Here is a 19,132-nt window from a genome sequence, read left to right on the forward strand (position 1 = left end):
GTTAGAAAAACCCCCCCTGCCTTGTCCAATTCCTCTATGAAATACAGCAGATGTTGGGGGTAGCTGACACGTCCTGACGCATGGCAGCTTGCAGGTCCCTTTTATGTGTGCTGCTGCCTGTGCACTTGACTGTGTTGTTGTGTGTTGCACTGCCTGTACAGACTACACTGTTGTTCACATTGTAAATGTGTGTAGAGGAATCTAATTATGATAAATATGAATCAATGAATTGCTATTTTCTTGTCATCAAGATGTAACTTGGCATGTCTATGGTAACTTTCTGCTAGTGGAGAACTATAAGTCATAGCAACATCACTACGGACCTATAAGTCATTCACTAGGACGCTAGCAACATCCCTACGGACCTAGAAGTAATTCACTAGGACGCTAGCAACATCCCTACGGACCTATAAGTCATTCACTAGGACGCTAGCAACATCACTACGGACCTATAAGTCATTCACTAGGAGGCTAGCAACATCACTACGGACCTATAAGTCATTCACTAGGACGCTAGCAACATCACTACGGACCTATAAGTCATTCACTAGGAGGCTAGCAACATCACTACGGACCTATAAGTCATTCACTAGGACGCTAGCAACATCACTACGGACCTATAAGTAATTCACTAGGACGCTAGCAACATCACTACGGACCTATAAGTCATTCACTAGGAGGCTAGCAACATCACTACGGACCTATAAGTAATTCACTAGGACGCTAGCAACATCCCTACGGACCTATAAGTCATTCACTAGGAGGCTAGCAACATCACTACGGACCTATAAGTCATTCACTAGGACGCTAGCAACATCACTACGGACCTATAAGTCATTCACTAGGAGGCTAGCAACATCACTACGGACCTATAAGTAATTCACTAGGACGCTAGCAACATCCCTACGGACCTATAAGTCATTCACTAGGAGGCTAGCAACATCACTACGGACCTATAAGTAATTCACTAGGACGCTAGCAACATCACTACGGACCTATAAGTCATTCACTAGGAGGCTAGCAACATCACTACGGACCTATAAGTAATTCACTAGGACGCTAGCAACATCCCTACGGACCTATAAGTCATTCACTAGGAGGCTAGCAACATCACTACGGACCTATAAGTAATTCACTAGGACGCTAGCAACATCACTACGGACCTATAAGTCATTCACTAGGAGGCTAGCAACATCACTACGGACCTATAAGTAATTCACTAGGACGCTAGCAACATCCCTACGGACCTATAAGTCATTCACTAGGACGCTAGCAACATCACTACGGACCTATAAGTCATTCACTAGGACGCTAGCAACATCACTACGGACCTATAAGTCATTCACTAGGACGCTAGCAACATCACTACGGACCTATAAGTCATTCACTAGGAGGCTAGCAACATCACTACGGACCTATAAGTCATTCACTAGGACGCTAGCAACATCACTACGGACCTATAAGTCATTCACTAGGACGCTAGCAACATCACTACGGACCTATAAGTCATTCACTAGGACGCTAGCAACATCACTACGGACCTATAAGTCATTCACTAGGACGCTAGCAACATCACTACGGACCTATAAGTCATTCACTAGGACGCTAGCAACATCACTACTCACTAAAATCCCACTATAACACGGTGTTGACTATGATAGGCTTTACACACTGACTTGCTGACTGGCTGACTGACTAGCTGACTGACTAGATGACTGACTGGATGACTAGCTGACTGACTGGCTGACTGAATGAATGACTGGCTGGCTGACTGGCTGAATGACTGGCTGACTGATTGGCTGAATGACTGTCTGACTGACTGGCTGGCTGACTGACTGGCTGAATGACTGACTGGCTGGCTGACTGGCTGACTGACTGACTGGCTGACTGGCTGACTGGCTGACTGACTGTAGAGAAGACAGAGGTAAATGGAGGTAAGAGGCAGATTGACGTCCTTTTCCAGCACAACTATTGTACTAGAGGCAGAGGGATTGACGTCCTTTTCCAGGATGACTATTGTACTAGAGGCAGAGGGCTTGACGTCCTTTTCCAGGACAACTATTGTACTAGAGGCAGTTTGTGCCTGTACTATATACACCATGGTGGAATGTCCATGGTGAGCGTGCCTGGTATGGCAGTAAGTGACTGGGTGTTGCAATGAGGAACATTTCCAGCTTGCCAGTGACCCCAGATTCCTTGTTGAGGATCACATTGCTAGCAGATTATCCAGCTGCATGCAGAAAGACACTGCTGAAATGACAGATTCAGTCTTCTTGTACCATGTTATAGGACACCAAGGCGTTTTTGGAAGAGTGACTGGCTGTGTTTAGACCCATCACAAGTCTTCAGGTCTCAGGCAAGGTTAGTCATGTGTGAGGACATCTCCTACTTTCAGTTGTTAGTCATCATGATGTCTTTCCATTCTTTTGTGGTAACGCGGGAGCTTGTTGACATCAGGATTAGTTCAAGACATTGGTCACAGTCGTCAAAATGGCTTCCCGAATAGTAATGTACCCAATGTTGATGATTACCCAACGCTAAGGACCAACAGGTCTAGACATGGTTTTTACACTTACCTCTCTCTCTCTCTCTCTCTCTCTCTCTCTCTCTCTCTCTCTCTCTCTCTCTCTCTCTCTCTCTCTCTCTCTCTCTCCCTCTCTCTCTCTCTCTCCCTCTTTCCCTCTTTCCCTCTCTCCCTCTTTCCCTCTCTCTCTCTCCCTCTCCCTCTCTCTCTCTCCCTCTCTCCCTCCCTCACTCCCCCTCTCTCTCTCTCTCTCTCTCTCTCTCTCTCTCTCTCTCTCTCTCTCTCTCTCTCTCTCTCTCTCTCTCTCTCTCTCTCTCCCCCCTCCCTCCCTCCCTCCCTCCCTCCCTCCCTCCCCCTCTCTCTCTCTCTCTCTCTCTCCCTCTTTCTCTCTCTCCCTCTCTCCCTCTTTCCCTCTCTCTCTCTCCCTCTCCCCCCTCTCTCTCTCACTCACTCCCTCTCTCTCTCTCTCTCCCTCCCTCACTCCCTCTCTCTCTCTCTCTCTCTCTCTCTCTCTCTCTCTCTCTCTCTCTCTCTCTCTCTACCTCCCTCCCTCTCTCTCCATCGCTCCCTCTCCTTCTCCCTCTCTCTCTCCCCCTCTCCCGCCCTCTCTCCCTCCCGCCCTCTCTCCCTCCCGCCCTCTCTCCCTCTCCCTCCCTCCCTCCCTCCCTCTCTCCCTCTCCCTCCCTCCCTCTCTCCCTCTCCCTCCCTACCTCCCTCCATCCCTCCCTCCCTCTGACAAGGCCTCGGTAAGCAGAGAGGAGTGAATCTCAACACACATACAGTTTTGCAGGGTAAATAAAATACTGAGTACCAGCTAAGAGGTTGGACAGACACCAAGAGCTCACTGTGACACAAGCAGTCATCGTTTAACATTTTCCACTGAGGTAGTTGAACTAAGGGAGCTATAATAATAACAACAGGTTGTATATTCTACAATTCCAAGCAGGAACTTTCTCAGGTAAGTCTATAGATATGAGTCATGTATAGATGTGTTCTATCTATGAGTAATCTATAGATATGTTCTATCTATGAGTCATCTATAGATGTGTTCTATTAATGAGTCATCTATAGATATGTTCTATCTATGAGTCATCTATAGATATGTTCTATCTATGAGTCATGTATAGATATGTTCTATCTATGAGTCATGTATAGATATGTTCTATCTATGAGTCATGTATATATATGTTCTATCTATGAGTCATCTATAGATGTGTTCTATTAATGAGTCATGTATAGATGTGTTCTATCTATGAGTCATCTATAGATATGTTCTATCTATGAGTCATCTATAGATGTGTTCTATCTATGAGTCATCTATAGATGTGTTCTATTAATGAGTCATCTATAGATATGTTCTATCTATGAGTCATCTATAGATATGTTCTATCTATGAGTCATCTATAGATATGTTCTATCTATGAGTCATCTATAGATGTGTTCTATCTATGAGTCATCTATAGATATGTTCTATTAATGAGTCATCTATAGATATGTTCTATCTATGAGTCATCTATAGATATGTTCTATCTATGAGTCATCTATAGATATGTTCTATCTGAGTCATCTATAGATGTGTTCTATCTATGAGTCATCTATAGATATGTTCTATTTATGAGTTATCTATAGATACGTTCTATCTATGAATTATCTATAGATACGTTCTATCTATGAGTTATCTATAGATATGTTCTATCTATGAATTATCTATAGATATGTTCTATCTATGAGTCATCTATAGATTTATGTATAATCCTCTATTTTGTTCCACAGAGTGTTGAGGAGCATGTGTGTGTATGTATGTGTGTGTGTGAGTGAATGAGTGAATGAGTGAGTGAGTGAGTGAGTGAGTGAAAGGTTACCTACAATCACCTCTGAAACTTAACCTCAGGCTGGAGCGGTAATGAATTGTGGGAGTATGGAGGTGGGGGTGTGGGTGGATTGTGGTTCGCTAAGGACTGATCTTATGGCATAGCTCATGACCAGTCATTTTACAGGACACCTGTTGCCAGGGGTGGAGGGGAGAAGCAATACAGGATTACACCATCTGCTTTCCTGTTGGTCAACAGGTCAAAGCTCATGACCAGTCATTTTACAGGATGCCTGTTGCCAGGGGTGGAGTGGGGAAGCATTACACCTTCTGCTCTCCGGGGCAGGAAGTTGGTCAACAGGTCAAAGGTCATGGGATTGGTCCTCAAACAGGTGAGGCAGAGTAACGACTACTTGGAGAGCACACACACACACAAAGACACACAAAAACACAAACACACACACACACCTGCCCCTTGTGTCAATCAACGACTCCTCTAGAACTCGGTGGGAACCAAAGGGATACAACACTTCCTCACCATCCACACTTTACGATGGGTACCATTTAACCTGGAACCATCCAGTTTACGATAGGTACCATTTAACCTGGAACCATCCAGTTTACGATAGGTACCATTTAACCTGGAACTATCCAGTTTACGATAGGTACCATTTAACCTGGAACCATCCAGGTTACGATGGGTACCATTTAACCTGGAACCATCCAGTTTACGATAGGTACCCTCTAACCTGGAACCATCCAGTTTACGATAGGTACCATTTAACCTGGAACCATCCAGTTAACGACAGGTAACCTTTAACCTGGAACCATCCAGTTTACGATAGGTACCCTCTAACCTGGAACCATCCAGTTTACGATAGGTACCATTTAACCTGGAACCATCCAGTTTACGATAGGTACCCTCTAACCTGGAACCATCCAGTTTACGATAGGTACCCTCTAACCTGGAAACATCCAGTTTATGATAGGTACCATTTAACCTGGAACCATCCAGTTTACGATAGGTACCCTCTAACCTGGAACCATCCAGTTTACGATAGGTACCATTTAACCTGGAACCATCCAGTTTACGATGGGTACCATTTAACCTGGAACCATCCAGTTTACGATAGGTACCATTTAACCTGGAACCATCCAGTTAACGATAGGTACCATTTAACCTGGAACCATCCAGTTTACGATGGGTACCATTTAACCTGGAACCATCCAGTTTACGATAGGTACCCTCTAACCTGGAACCATCCAGTTTACGATAGGTACCATTTAACCTGGAACCATCCAGTTAACGACAGGTAACCTTTAACCTGGAACCATCCAGTTTACGATAGGTACCCTCTAACCTGGAACCATCCAGTTTACGATAGGTACCATTTAACCTGGAACCATCCAGTTTACGATAGGTACCATTTAACCTGGAACCATCCAGTTTACGATAGGTACCATTTAACCTGGAACCATCCAGTTTACGATAGGTACCATTTAACCTGGAACCATCCAGTTTACGATAGGTACCCTCTAACCTGGAACCATCCAGTTTACGATAGGTACCTCTAACCTGGAACCATCCAGTTTACGATAGGTACCCTCTAACCTGGAACCATCCAGTTTACAATAGGTACCTCTAACCTGGAACCATCCAGTTTACGATAGGACCTCTAACCTGGAACCATCCAGTTTACGATAGGACCTCTAACCTGGAACCATCCAGTTTACGATAGGTGCCCTCTAACCTGGAATGTAGAGATATGACAGTGATTCAGCCAGTGATCTCCCACCAGGGGAGGAAGGAGACAGGTCAGTGACAGGTCAGTGACAGGTCAGAGTGTTTTCTGTCTGTTTTCTATGTTCTTTCTCCTCAGACTGTAGTATGTGTCCTGTCTCAACCTTAAAGCCCTCTAGTGAAAACTGATCCTGGTTCTATTATTAACACTCTGGCACAGGGTCCACAAAGCTGTGGGTGGGTGTACAAGGCTGGGTCGTAAACAACGTGTACCCATGGGGCTTTGGGTGTTACACAGGGTTGGATATTTAACTACAGTGTGTACCCAGACCACTATAGATGTTACACAGGGTTGGATATGTACCCAGACCACTATAGGTGTTACACAGGGTTGGATATGTACCCAGACCACTATAGATGTTACACAGGGTTGGATATTTAACTACAGTGTGTACCCAGACCACTATAGATGTTACACAGGGTTGGATATGTACCCAGACCACTATAGGTGTTACACAGGGTTGGATATTTAACTACAGTTTGTACCCAGACCACTATAGATGTTACACAGGGTTGGATATTTAAATACAGTGTGTACCCAGACCACTATAGATGTTACACAGGGTTGGATATCTAACTACAGTGTGTACCCAGACCACTATAGATGTTACACAGGGTTGGATATGTACCCAGACCACTATAGATGTTACACAGGGTTGGATATGTACCCAGACCACTATAGATGTTACACAGGGCTGGATATGTACCCAGACCACTATAGATGTTACACAGGGCTGGATATTTCACTACAGTGTGTACCCAGACCACTATAGATGTTACACAGGGTTGGATATCTAACTACAGTGTGTACCCAGACCACTATAGATGTTACACAGGGTTGGATATGTACCCAGACCACTATAGATGTTACACAGGGCTGGATATGTACCCAGACCACTATAGATGTTACACAGGGCTGGATATTTCACTACAGTGTGTACCCAGACCACTATAGATGTTACACAGGGTTGGATATCTAACTACAGTGTGTACCCAGACCACTATAGATGTTACACAGGGTTGGATATGTACCCAGACCACTATAGATGTTACACAGGGCTGGATATTTCACTACAGTGTGTACCCAGACCACTATAGATGTTACACAGGGTTGGATATTTCACTACAGTGTGTACCCAGACCACTATAGGTGGTACACAGGGTTGGATATTTCACTACAGTGTCTACCCAGACCACTATAGGTGTTACACAGGGTTGGATATTTCACTACAGTGTGTACCTAGACCACTATAGATGTTACACAGGGTTGGATATTTCACTACAGTGTGTACCCAGACCACTATAGATGTTACACAGGGTTGGATATTTCACTACAGTGTGTACCCAGACCACTATAGATGTTACACAGGGTTAGATATGTACCCAGACCACTATAGATGTTACACAGGGTTGGATATTTAACTACAGTGTGTACCCAGACCACTATAGATGTTACACAGGGTTGGATATGTACCCAGACCACTATAGATGTTACACAGGGTTGGATATTTAACTACAGTGTGTACCCAGACCACTATAGATGTTACACAGGGTTGGATATTTTACTCCCTCTGGTGACACTAACCAGAGAGAGAGGACACAGTCTTCCACCTGATGGCGAAACTCCTGTCTCACCTCCTCTGCCTCGTGCACAAATTCATGTTGTTTCTATGACCAGAGAAAGTGAAATACTCCTCGAAATTAAAATAGACATGACGAGCTGCTAATAACAAAACAGAACTTCTCATCTAGTGCAGCTGCAGCGCCAATTGGAAGTAGAGAAGAAGAGCGTTTTATGTTTTGTAATGGGGTTGAATAAAAACAGTGTTGACTGTGCTGAATCAAACTCAGACATGAAGTCAGTCATTTAAACAGCAGCTGTCTGCTGTATCCTTTAACAGTCTCTCTGGTCATGGTTTTAAATGTTATGAAATTTCACGTATCCATAAAAAAGGGTGCTCACGATGACATCATCTTCATCTTCTTCATCTTCTTCTTTTTATTCTTTGTAACGATCGTTGTTGGAAGGATGGTTGGATCAAGATGCAGCGTGGGGTAGGTTAATAATTTTTTATTTGTGATAACCGGCACAAAACAAGAAAGAGTACCAAATGAAACGTAGAGCTTTGTAGGGCTAAAAAGCAACAATACAAGATCAAGATCCCACACACAACAGGTGGGAAAAGGATGCCTAATATCCCAATCAGAGACAACGATAGACAGCTGCCTCTGATTGGGAACCATACCAGGCCAACATAGAAAATAAAAAACTAGACTACCCACCCTAGTCACATCCTGACCTCCCCAAAATAGAGAAATAAAAGGTTCTCTAAGGTCAGGGCGTGACATTCTTCTTCTTCGCTGTCTACTTCTTTTTCTTGATATTCTTCTTCTTCGTTGTCTACTTCTTCTTCTTACTCTTCTTCTTCTTCTTCGTTGTCTACTTCTTCTTCTTACTCTTCTTCTTCTTCGTTGTCTACTTCTTCTTCTTACTCTTCTTCTTCTTCTTCGTTGTCTACTTCTTCTTCTTACTCTTCTTCTTCTTCGTTGTCTACTTCTTGTTCTTCGTTGTCTACTTCTTCTTCTTACTCTTCTTCGTTGTCTACTTCTTCTTCTTACTCTTCTTCTTCTTCGTTGTCTACTTCTTCTTCTTCTTCGTTGTCTACTTCTTCTTCTTACTCTTCTTCTTCTTCGTTGTCTACTTCTTCTTCATCTTCTTCTTCTTCGTTGTGTACTTCTAATCAGCTGTTAATTATGTTCATGATAACTCTTTAATATGACTGAACCCCCTGCTGTATAACGTGGTTCAAGAAGGTGTAGTAGAAACGCTATACTCCACTTCAAAATAGACCACAAGTTTTTAGCCACCTCTAAATTATATCATTTATTACTACTAAATTAATTTTTACTGACTTGTATATATCCATGATATAAAAAAATAAATCAAGCTCTTCCAAGTAAGACATCGCACAGGAGTAAAATGTCAACTTAAACTGGAAACTAAGAAATCATCTGATAATACCAAATACTAAACACAACCCTGAAATCATCTGATAATACCAAATACTAAACACAACCCTGAAATCATCTGATAATACCAAACACTAAACACAACCCTGAAATCATCTGATAATACCAAATACTAAACACAACCCTGAAATCATCTGATAGGGTGGTCTACAGTATGATGGGAGAGGGTGGTCTACAGTATGATGGTGGTCTACAGTATGATGGGAGAGGGTGGTCTACAGTATGATGGTGGTCTACAGTATGATGGGAGAGGGTGGTCTACAGTATGATGGTGGTCTACAGTATGATGGGATAGGGTGGTCTACAGTATGAGGGTGGTCAACAGTATGAGGGTAGTCTACAGTATGAGGGTGGTCAACAGTATGAGGGTAGTCTACAGTATGAGGGTGGTCAACAGTATGAGGGTAGTCTACAGTATGAGGGTAGTCTACAGTATGAGGGTAGTCTACAGTATGAGGGTGGTCAACAGTATGAGGGTTGTCTACAGTATGAGGGTAGTCTACAGTATGATGGTGGTCTACAGTATGAGGGTGGTCTACAGTCTGATAGGATAGGGTGGTCTACAGTATGAGGGTGGTCTACAGTATGAGGGTGGTCTACAGTATGAGGGTGGTCAACAGTATGAGGGTAGTCTACAGTATGAGGGTGGTCTACAGTATGATGGTGGTCTACAGTATGAGGGTGGTCTACAGTATGATAGGATAGGGTGGTCTACAGTATGATATGATAGGGTAGTCAACAGTATGAGGGTGGTCTACAGTATGAGGGTAGTCTACAGTATGAGGGTGGTCAACAGTATGAGGGTAGTCTACAGTATGAGGGTGGTCTACAGTATGAGGGTAGTCTACAGTATGAGGGTGGTCTACAGTATGAGGGTGGTTAACAGTATGAGGTTAGTCTACAGTATGAGGGTGGTCAGCAGTATGATAGGAGAGGGTGGTCTACAGTATGATAGGATAGGGTAGTCTACAGTATGAGGGTGGTCTACAGTATGATAGGATAGCATGGTCTACAGTATGATAGGATAGGGTGGTCTACAGTATGATAGGATAGGGTGGTCTACAGTATGAGGGTGGTCTACAGTATGATAGGATAGGGTGGTCTACAGTATGAGGGTGGTCTACAGTATGATAGGATAGGGTGGTCTACAGTATGATGGGATATGGTGGTCTACAGTATGATAGGATAGGGTGGTCTACAGTATGATGGGATAGGGTGGTCTACAGTATGATAGGATAGGGTGGTCTACAGTATGATGGGATAGGGTGGTCTACAGTATGATGGGATAGGGTGGTCTACAGTATAATGGGAGAGGGAGGTCTACAGTATGATGGGAGAGGGTGGTCTACAGTATGATAGCATAGGGTGGTCTACAGTATGATGGGAGAGGGTGGTCTACAGTATGATAGGATAGGGTGGTCTACAGTATGATGGTGGTCTACAGTATGAGGGTGGTCTACAGTATGATGGGATAGGGTGGTCTACAGTATGATGGTGGTCTACAGTATGATGGGATAGGGTGGTCTACAGTATGATGGGCGAGGGTGGTCTACAGTATGATGGGATAGGGTGGTCTACAGTATGATGGGAGAGGGTGGTCTACAGTATGATGGGCAAGGGTGGTCTACAGTATGATGGGCGAGGGTGGTCTACAGTATGATAGGATAGGGTGGTCTACAGTATGATGGGAGAGGGTGGTCTACAGTATGATAGGATAGGGTGGTCTACAGTATGATAGTGGTCTACAGTATGATGGGATAGGGTGGTCTACAGTATGATGGGATAGGGTGGTCTACAGTATGATGGGATATGGTGCTATACAGTATGATGGTGGTCTACAGTATGACGGTGGTCGAGTCAGAGAAACACACACACACACACACACACACATTTCTGAATGGTACCAAAGTGTGTGTGCTTGTGTTCATGTTCGCATGAGCACTTGTATACGTTTGTAACCATGCATGTGTGTGTGTGTGTGTTTACGTGCATGTGTTCATGTGTGTGTTTGTAGAGAGAGAGAGAGAGCCAGCAGGACCTCTGGGCCTCTTTGATTGGAGAGGCAGTCAGACTGTCTGGCACCCTCAAAGTAGCCTCTTCATCCCTGGCCATGGACAGCTGTTGTCTCTGTGAATAGAGAGAGGAGAGGAGGGGGAGAGGGCAGCGACTGGACATAGTGGAACAGGACTCAGCAGTAACCCACAAATGTTGTGTTCATACCAGATTCTGGTGTTGTTCTGAAGTTCTACGAACCAGAATCTAAATGCACTCGATGGCAGAAGGTAGCATCAGGTTGCGAGTTTGGATCAAATGTTGCCTAGATGTGACTCTGCTTGTATCTCTATGCTCCTTGAGGTGTCATGTGTGCCAGAGAGCGTCACCCAAGGCTCCCCACCATGTTACAGAGAGTCCTGTGTCATGTTACTTTGAAGAGCCAACAACAGGTGCAGAGAGAGAGAGAGACAGAGAGAGAGAGACAGAAAGAGAGAGACAGAGAGAGGGAGTAGAGAGAGAGAGAGAGAGAAAGAGAGAGAGAGAGAGAGAGAGAGAGAGAGAGAGAGAGAGAGAGAGAGATATCCCTGACCATACTGTGGGTGTCTGTTATGCTATGATAACGGTGTGAGAAGTGATTGGCATAGCTGTCCAGCCTGAGAAATGGAATGGAACTAATGTTAGAGTAGCTGGTTGAGGGGAAACGATTTGAACGTGTCACCACCAGGGACACCTCTGTGTGACAACTTCTCTTGAGGACAACATACCCTGTCCAAAAGTGTCCATCAGGTTCCAGCAACCTGTTCTGTAGAGACCTTGTCACACACGTGTGCTTTCCTTCACTCTGCCAGTTTGAACTCTTAGTGAGGTTTCTCTTCGATACATTCCCTCTACTATAAGGAACATCTGAGAAACTCTGTTGCAGCAGATTGAGTGTCTTGTCCCATATTGAAGACGTTGCTTTGGTTGGAGGCAGTGTGACAGACTGTGTGTTTGTATGACGTAAACCCTGGGCTTCCTCAGAGTGAGAACACCGTGACCAGAGTAGTGAGAGGGTAGCTCCCTGACAGAGTAGTGAGAGGGTAGCTCCCTGACAGAGTAGTGAGAGGGTAGCTCCCTGACAGAGTAGTGAGAGGGTAGCTCCCTGACAGAGTAGTGAGAGGGTAGCTCCCTGACAGAGTACTGAGAGGGTAGCTCCCTGACAGAGTACTGAGAGGGTAGCTCCCTGACAGAGTACTGAGAGGGTAGCTCCCTGACAGAGTACTGAGAGGGTAGCTCCCTGACAGAGTACTGAGAGGGTAGCTCCCTGACAGAGTACTGAGAGAGTAGCTCCCTGACAGAGTACTGAGAGGGTAGCTCCCTGACAGAGTAGTGAGAGGGTAGCTCCCTGACAGAGTACTGAGAGGGTAGCTCCCTGACAGAGTACTGAGAGGGTAGCTCCCTGACAGAGTAGTGAGAGGGTAGCTCCCTGACAGAGTACTGAGAGGGTAGCTCCCTGACAGAGTACTGAGAGGGTAGCTCCCTGACAGAGTACTGAGAGGGTAGCTCCCTGACAGAGTACTGAGAGGGTAGCTCCCTGACAGAGTACTGAGAGGGTAGCTCCCTGACAGAGTACTGAGAGAGTAGCTCCCTGACAGAGTACTGAGAGGGTAGCTCCCTGACAGAGTAGTGAGAGGGTAGCTCCCTGACAGAGTACTGAGAGGGTAGCTCCCTGACAGAGTAGTGAGAGGGTATCTTCCTGACAGAGTACTGAGAGGGTAACTCCCTGACAGAGTACTGAGAGGGTAGCTCCCTGACAGAGTACTGAGAGGGTAGCTCCCTGACGGAGTACTGAGAGGGTAGCTCCCTGACAGAGTACTGAGAGGGTAGCTCCCTGACAGAGTACTGAGAGGGTAGCTCCCTGACAGAGTACTGAGAGGGTAGCTCCCTGACAGAGTACTGAGAGGCCATTTGAAGAGGTTGACCATTTGAAGAGGTTGATACCATTTGAAGAGGTAGAAACCATTTGAAGAGGTTGATACCATTTGATGAGGTAGATACCATTTGTAGAGGTTGATACCATTTGATGAGGTAGATACCATTTGAAGAGGTAGATACCATTTGAAGAGGTAGATACCATTTGATGAGGTAGATACCATTTGAAGAGGTAGAAACCATTTGATGAGGTAGATACCATTTGAAGAGGTAGATACCATTTGAAGAGGTAGATACCATTTGATGAGGTAGATACCATTTGAAGAGGTAGAAACCATTTGAAGAGGTAGATACCATTTGATGAGGTAGATACCATTTGAAGAGGTAGATACCATTTGAAGAGGTAGATACCATTTGAAGAGGTAGATACCATTTGAAGAGGTAGATACCATTTGAAGAGGTAGATACCATTTGATGAGGTAGATACCATTTGATGAGGTAGATACCATTTGAAGAGGTAGATACCATTTGATGAGGTAGATACCATTTGAAGAGGTAGGGTTTCAGATGTTTTCGGGAAGATGGGAAGGGACTGTCCTAGCTTCAAGGGGAAGCTGACTCCACCTTTGGGATGCCAGGACAGATAAGAGCTTGGACTGGGCTGAGTGGGAGCTGCCCTCCCGTAGGGGTGGGAGGGTCAAGAGACCAGAGGTTGCAGAACGGAGTACTCGGGTTGGGGTGTAGGGTTTGAGCATACCCTGAAGGTAAGGAGGGTCAGTTCCTCTTGCTGTTCCGTAGGTAAACACCATGGTCTTGTAGTGGATGTGAGCTTCCACTGGAAGTCAATAGAGTGTGTGGAGGAGCGGGGTGACATGGGAGGACTTAGGAAGGTTGAACACCAGGTGGGCTACAGCGTTCTGAATAAGTTGCAGGGGTTTGATGGCACTAGTGGTGAAACTAGCCAACTGAGAGTTTCAGTAGTCCAGATGGGAGACGTGCCTGGATTAGAACCTGTGCTGCTTCCTGTGTGACGTAGGGTTGTACTCTAAAGATGTTGTAGAGCATGAACCTGCAGCAGCGAGTCACTGCTTTGATGTTTGCAGAGAACGACAGGGTATTGTCCAGGGTCACACCAAGGAGCTGAGGACTGAGGGCTGAGGGCTGAGGGCTGAGGGCTGAGGGCTGAGGGCTGAGGGCTGAGGGCTGAGGGCTGAGGGCACCCCCTGTGCTGTCTTGATTTCTGTGACGGTAGCAGCAGCTGTCCAGAGACTGGTCCCTCACACAGGCCCATAAATCTACCTAACCCAGCAGTGTGCTGGACACAAATAGCCAGAAAGAAGTTATCACACTAGACCACTAACTGACACACACACAACAGTCAGGAAATATTTAATGTCACACTTTGAAATATTCAATGTCAGGAAAAGAGACGTGATTTATGTTTCTGGTGTTGATAGTAAATCTTTTCAATTATAGACCGACCAGAGACCATCCGTCCTCTCACGTTGGTGGAATCTGGAACCTCTTCGTGGGTCAAAATAGATCAAAGGGAGAAAATGACATTGTTTTTTTATTCAGAGTAACTCATTATAAATGATAATGGAATAATGATTTATCTCTATTTGACCTCTCTCAGTCCGAATCCTTATCAGCCAATAAGAAAGTCTCTCTGTCTGACCTGTCTCAGTCTGATTCCTTATCAGCCAATAATAAAGTCTCTCCGTCTGACCTGTCTCAGTACGATGCCTTATCAGCCAATAATAAAGTCTCTCTGTCTGACCTGTCTCAGTACGATTCCTTATCAGCCAATAATAAAGACTCTCTGTCTCACCTGTCTCAGTCTGATTCCTTATCAGCCAATAATAAAGTCTCTCTGTCTGACCTGTCTCAGTACGATGCCTTATCAGCCAATAATAAAGTCTCTCTGTCTGACCTGTCTCAGTCCGAATCCTTATCAGCCAATAATAAAGTCTCTCTGTCTGACCTGTCTCAGTCCGATTCCTTATCAGCCAATAATAAAGTCTCTCTGTCTGACCTGTCTCAGTACGATGCCTTATCAGCCAATAATAAAGTCTCTCTGTCTGACCTGTCTCAGTACGATTCCTTATCAGCCAATAATAAAGACTCTCTGTCTCACCTGTCTCAGTCTGATTCCTTATCAGCCAATAATAAAGTCTCTCTGTCTGACCTGTCTCAGTATGATGCCTTATCAGCCAATAATAAAGTCTCTCTGTCTGACCTGTCTCAGTCCGAATCCTTATCAGCCAATAATAAAGTCTCTCTGTCTGACCTGTCTCAGTCCGATTCCTTATCAGCCAATAATAAAGTCTCTCTGTCTGACCTGTCTCAGTACGATGCCTTATCAGCCAATAATAAAGTCTCTCTGTCTGACCTGTCTCAGTACGATTCCTTATCAGCCAATAATAAAGACTCTCTGTCTCACCTGTCTCAGTCTGATTCCTTATCAGCCAATAATAAAGTCTCTCTGTCTGACCTGTCTCAGTACGATGCCTTATCAGCCAATAATAAAGTATCTCTGTCTGACCTCTCAGTCCGATTCCTTATCAGCCAATAATAAAGTCTCTCTGTCTGACCTGTCTCAGTCCGATTCCTTATCAGCCAATAATAAACTCTCTCTGTTTGACCTGTCTCAGTCCGATTCCTTATCGGCCAATAATAAAGTCTCTCTCTCTGTCTGACCTGTCTCAGTCTGATTCCTTATCAGCCAATAATAAAGTCTCTCTGTCTGACCTGTCTCAGTCCGATTCCTTATCAGCCAATAATAAAGTCTCTCTTTCTGACCTATCTCAGTACGATTCCTTATCAGCCAATAATAAAGTCTCTCTGTCTGACCTGTCTCAGTACGATTCCTTATCAGCCAATAATAAAGTCTCCCTGTCTGACCTGTGTCAGTACGATTCCCTATCAGCCAATAATAAAGTCTCTCTGTCTGACCTGTCTCAGTCTGATTCCTTATCAGCCAATAATAAAGTCTCTCTGTCTGACCTGTCTCAGTTCGATTCCTTACCAGCCAAAAATAAAGTCTCTCTGTCTGACCTGTCTCAGTTCGATTCCTTATCAGCCAATAATAAAGTCTCTCTGTCTGACCTGTCTCAGTCTGATTCCTTATCAGCCAATAATAAAGTATCTCTGTCTGACCTGTCTCAGTCCGATTCCTTATCAGCCAATAATAAAGTCTCTCTCTGTCTGACCTGTCTCAGTACGATTCCTTATCAGCCAATAATAAAGTCTCTCTGTCTCACCTGTCTCAGTCTGATTCCCTATCAGCCAATAATAAAGTCTCTCTGTCTGACCTCTCAGTCCGATTCCTTATCAGCCAATAATAAAGTCTCTCTGTCTGACCTGTCTCAGTCCGATTCCTTATCAGCCAATAATAAACTCTCTCTGTTTGACCTGTCTCAGTCCGATTCCTTATCGGCCAATAATAAAGTCTCTCTCTCTGTCTGACCTGTCTCAGTCTGATTCCCTATCAGCCAATAATAAAGTCTCTCTGTCTGACCTGTCTCAGTCCGATTCCTTATCAGCCAATAATAAAGTCTCTCTGTCTGACCTGTCTCAGTACGATTCCTTATCAGCCAATAATAAAGTCTCTCTGTCTGACCTGTCTCAGTACGATTCCTTATCAGCCAATAATAAAGTCTCTCTGTCTGACCTGTCTCAGTCTGATTCCTTATCAGCCAATAATAAAGTATCTCTGTCTGACCTGTCTCAGTCCGATTCCTTATCAGCCAATAATAAAGTCTCTCTCTGTCTGACCTGTCTCAGTACGATTCCTTATCAGCCAATAATAAAGTCTCTCTGTCTCACCTGTCTCAGTCTGATTCCCTATCAGCCAATAATAAAGTCTCTCTGTCTGACCTCTCAGTCCGATTCCTTATCAGCCAATAATAAAGTCTCTCTGTCTGACCTGTCTCAGTCCGATTCCTTATCAGCCAATAATAAACTCTCTCTGTTTGACCTGTCTCAGTCCGATTCCTTATCGGCCAATAATAAAGTCTCTCTCTCTGTCTGACCTGTCTCAGTCTGATTCCTTATCAGCCAATAATAAAGTCTCTCTGTCTGACCTGTCTCAGTCCGATTCCTTATCAGCCAATAATAAAGTCTCTCTGTCTGACCTGTCTCAGTACGATTCCTTATCAGCCAATAATAAAGTCTCTCTGTCTGACCTGTCTCAGTACGATTCCTTATCAGCCAATAATAAAGTCTCCCTGTCTGACCTGTGTCAGTACGATTCCCTATCAGCCAATAATAAAGTCTCTCTGTCTGACCTGTCTCAGTCTGATTCCTTATCAGCCAATAATAAAGTCTCTCTGTCTGACCTGTCTCAGTTCGATTCCTTACCAGCCAAAAATAAAGTCTCTCTGTCTGACCTGTCTCAGTTCGATTCCTTATCAGCCAATAATAAAGTCTCTCTGTCTGACCTGTCTCAGTCTGATTCCTTATCAGCCAATAATAAAGTATCTCTGTCTGACCTGTCTCAGTCCGATTCCTTATCAGCCAATAATAAAGTCTCTCTGTCTGACCTGTCTCAGTTCGATTCCTTATCAGCCAATAATAAAGTCTCTCTCTGTCTGACCTGTCTCAGTACGATTCCTTATCAGCCAATAATAAAGTCTCTCTGTCTGACCTGTCTCAGTCCGATTCCTTATCAGCCAATAATAAAGTCTCTCTGTCTGACCTGTCTCAGTTCGATTCCTTATCAGCCAATAATAAAGTCTCTCTGTCTGACCTGTCTCAGTCTGATTCCCTATCAGCCAATAATAAATTCTCTCTGTCTGACCTGTCTCAGTACGATTCCTTATCAGCCAATAATAAAGTCTCTCTGTCTGACCTGTCTCAGTACGATTCCTTATCAGCCAATAATAAAGTCTCCCTGTCTGACCTGTGTCAGTACGATTCCTTATCAGCCAATAATAAAGTCTCTCTGTTTGACCTGTCTCAGTACGATTCCTTATCAGCCAATAATAAAGTCTCTCTGTCTGACCTGTCTCAGTCTGATTCCTTATCAGCCAATAATAAAGTCTCTCTGTCTGACCTGTCTCAGTCTGATTCCTTATCAGCCAATAATAAAGTCTCTCTGTCTGACCTGTCTCAGTTCGATTCCTTACCAGCCAAAAATAAAGTCTCTCTGTCTGACCTGTCTCAGTTCGATTCCTTATCAGCCAATAATAAAGTCTCTCTGTCTGACCTGTCTCAGTCTGATTCCTTATCAGCCAATAATAAAGTATCTCTGTCTGACCTGTCTCAGTCCGATTCCTTATCAGCCAATAATAAAGTCTCTCTCTGTCTGACCTGTCTCAGTTCGATTCCTTATCAGCCAATAATAAAGTCTCTCTCTGTCTGACCTGTCTCAGTACGATTCCTTATCAGCCAATAATAAAGTCTCTCTGTCTGACCTGTCTCAGTCCGATTCCTTATCAGCCAATAATAAAGTCTCTCTGTCTGACCTGTCTCAGTCCGATTCCTTATCAGCCAATAATAAAGTCTCTCTGTCTGACCTGTCTCAGCAAGATTCCTTATCAGCCAATAATAAAGTCTCTCTGCCTGACCTCTCTCAGTCCGATTCCCTATCAGCCAATAATAAAGTCTCTCTGTCTGACCTGTCTCAGTTCGATTCCTTATCAGCCAATAATAAAGTCTCTCTGTCTGACCTGTCTCAGTCTGAATCCTTATCAACCAATAATAAAGTCTCTCTGTCTGACCTGTCTCAGTACGATTCCTTATCAGCCAATAATAAAGTCTCTCTGTTTGACCTGTCTCAGTACGATTCCTTATCAGCCAATAATAAAGTCTCTCTGTCTGACCTGTCTCAGTCTGATTCCTTATCAGCCAATAATAAAGTCTCTCTGTCTGACCTGTCTCAGTCCGATTCCTTATCAGCCAATAATAAAGTCTCTCTGTCTGACCTGTCTCAGTACGATTCCTTATCAGCCAATAATAAAGTCTCTCTCTGTCTGACCTGTCTCAGTTCGATTCCTTATCAGCCAATAATAAAGTCTCTCTCTGTCTGACCTGTCTCAGTACGATTCCTTATCAGCCA

At 44.3% G+C, this 19,132-nt stretch overlaps 1 protein-coding gene across 1 annotated transcript in view; it reads right to left on the minus strand.

Annotated features, from left to right (window-relative positions):
- Positions 1-19,132, minus strand: part of LOC129834102 (otogelin-like) — a 176,003-nt gene that overhangs the window by 128,223 nt on the left and 28,648 nt on the right. The window contains exons 3-4 of the mRNA XM_055898860.1: positions 12,166-13,095; positions 4,662-4,743 (exon numbers count right to left, since the gene is read on the minus strand). Coding sequence (XP_055754835.1) covers positions 4,662-4,743; positions 12,166-13,095 — 1,012 coding nt within the window. The remainder of the gene's footprint in view (positions 1-4,661; positions 4,744-12,165; positions 13,096-19,132) is intronic.

The sequence above is a fragment of the Salvelinus fontinalis genome, chromosome 35, assembly GCF_029448725.1.
Source record: "Salvelinus fontinalis isolate EN_2023a chromosome 35, ASM2944872v1, whole genome shotgun sequence".
NCBI classification, from domain to species: Eukaryota; Metazoa; Chordata; class Actinopteri; order Salmoniformes; family Salmonidae; genus Salvelinus; species Salvelinus fontinalis.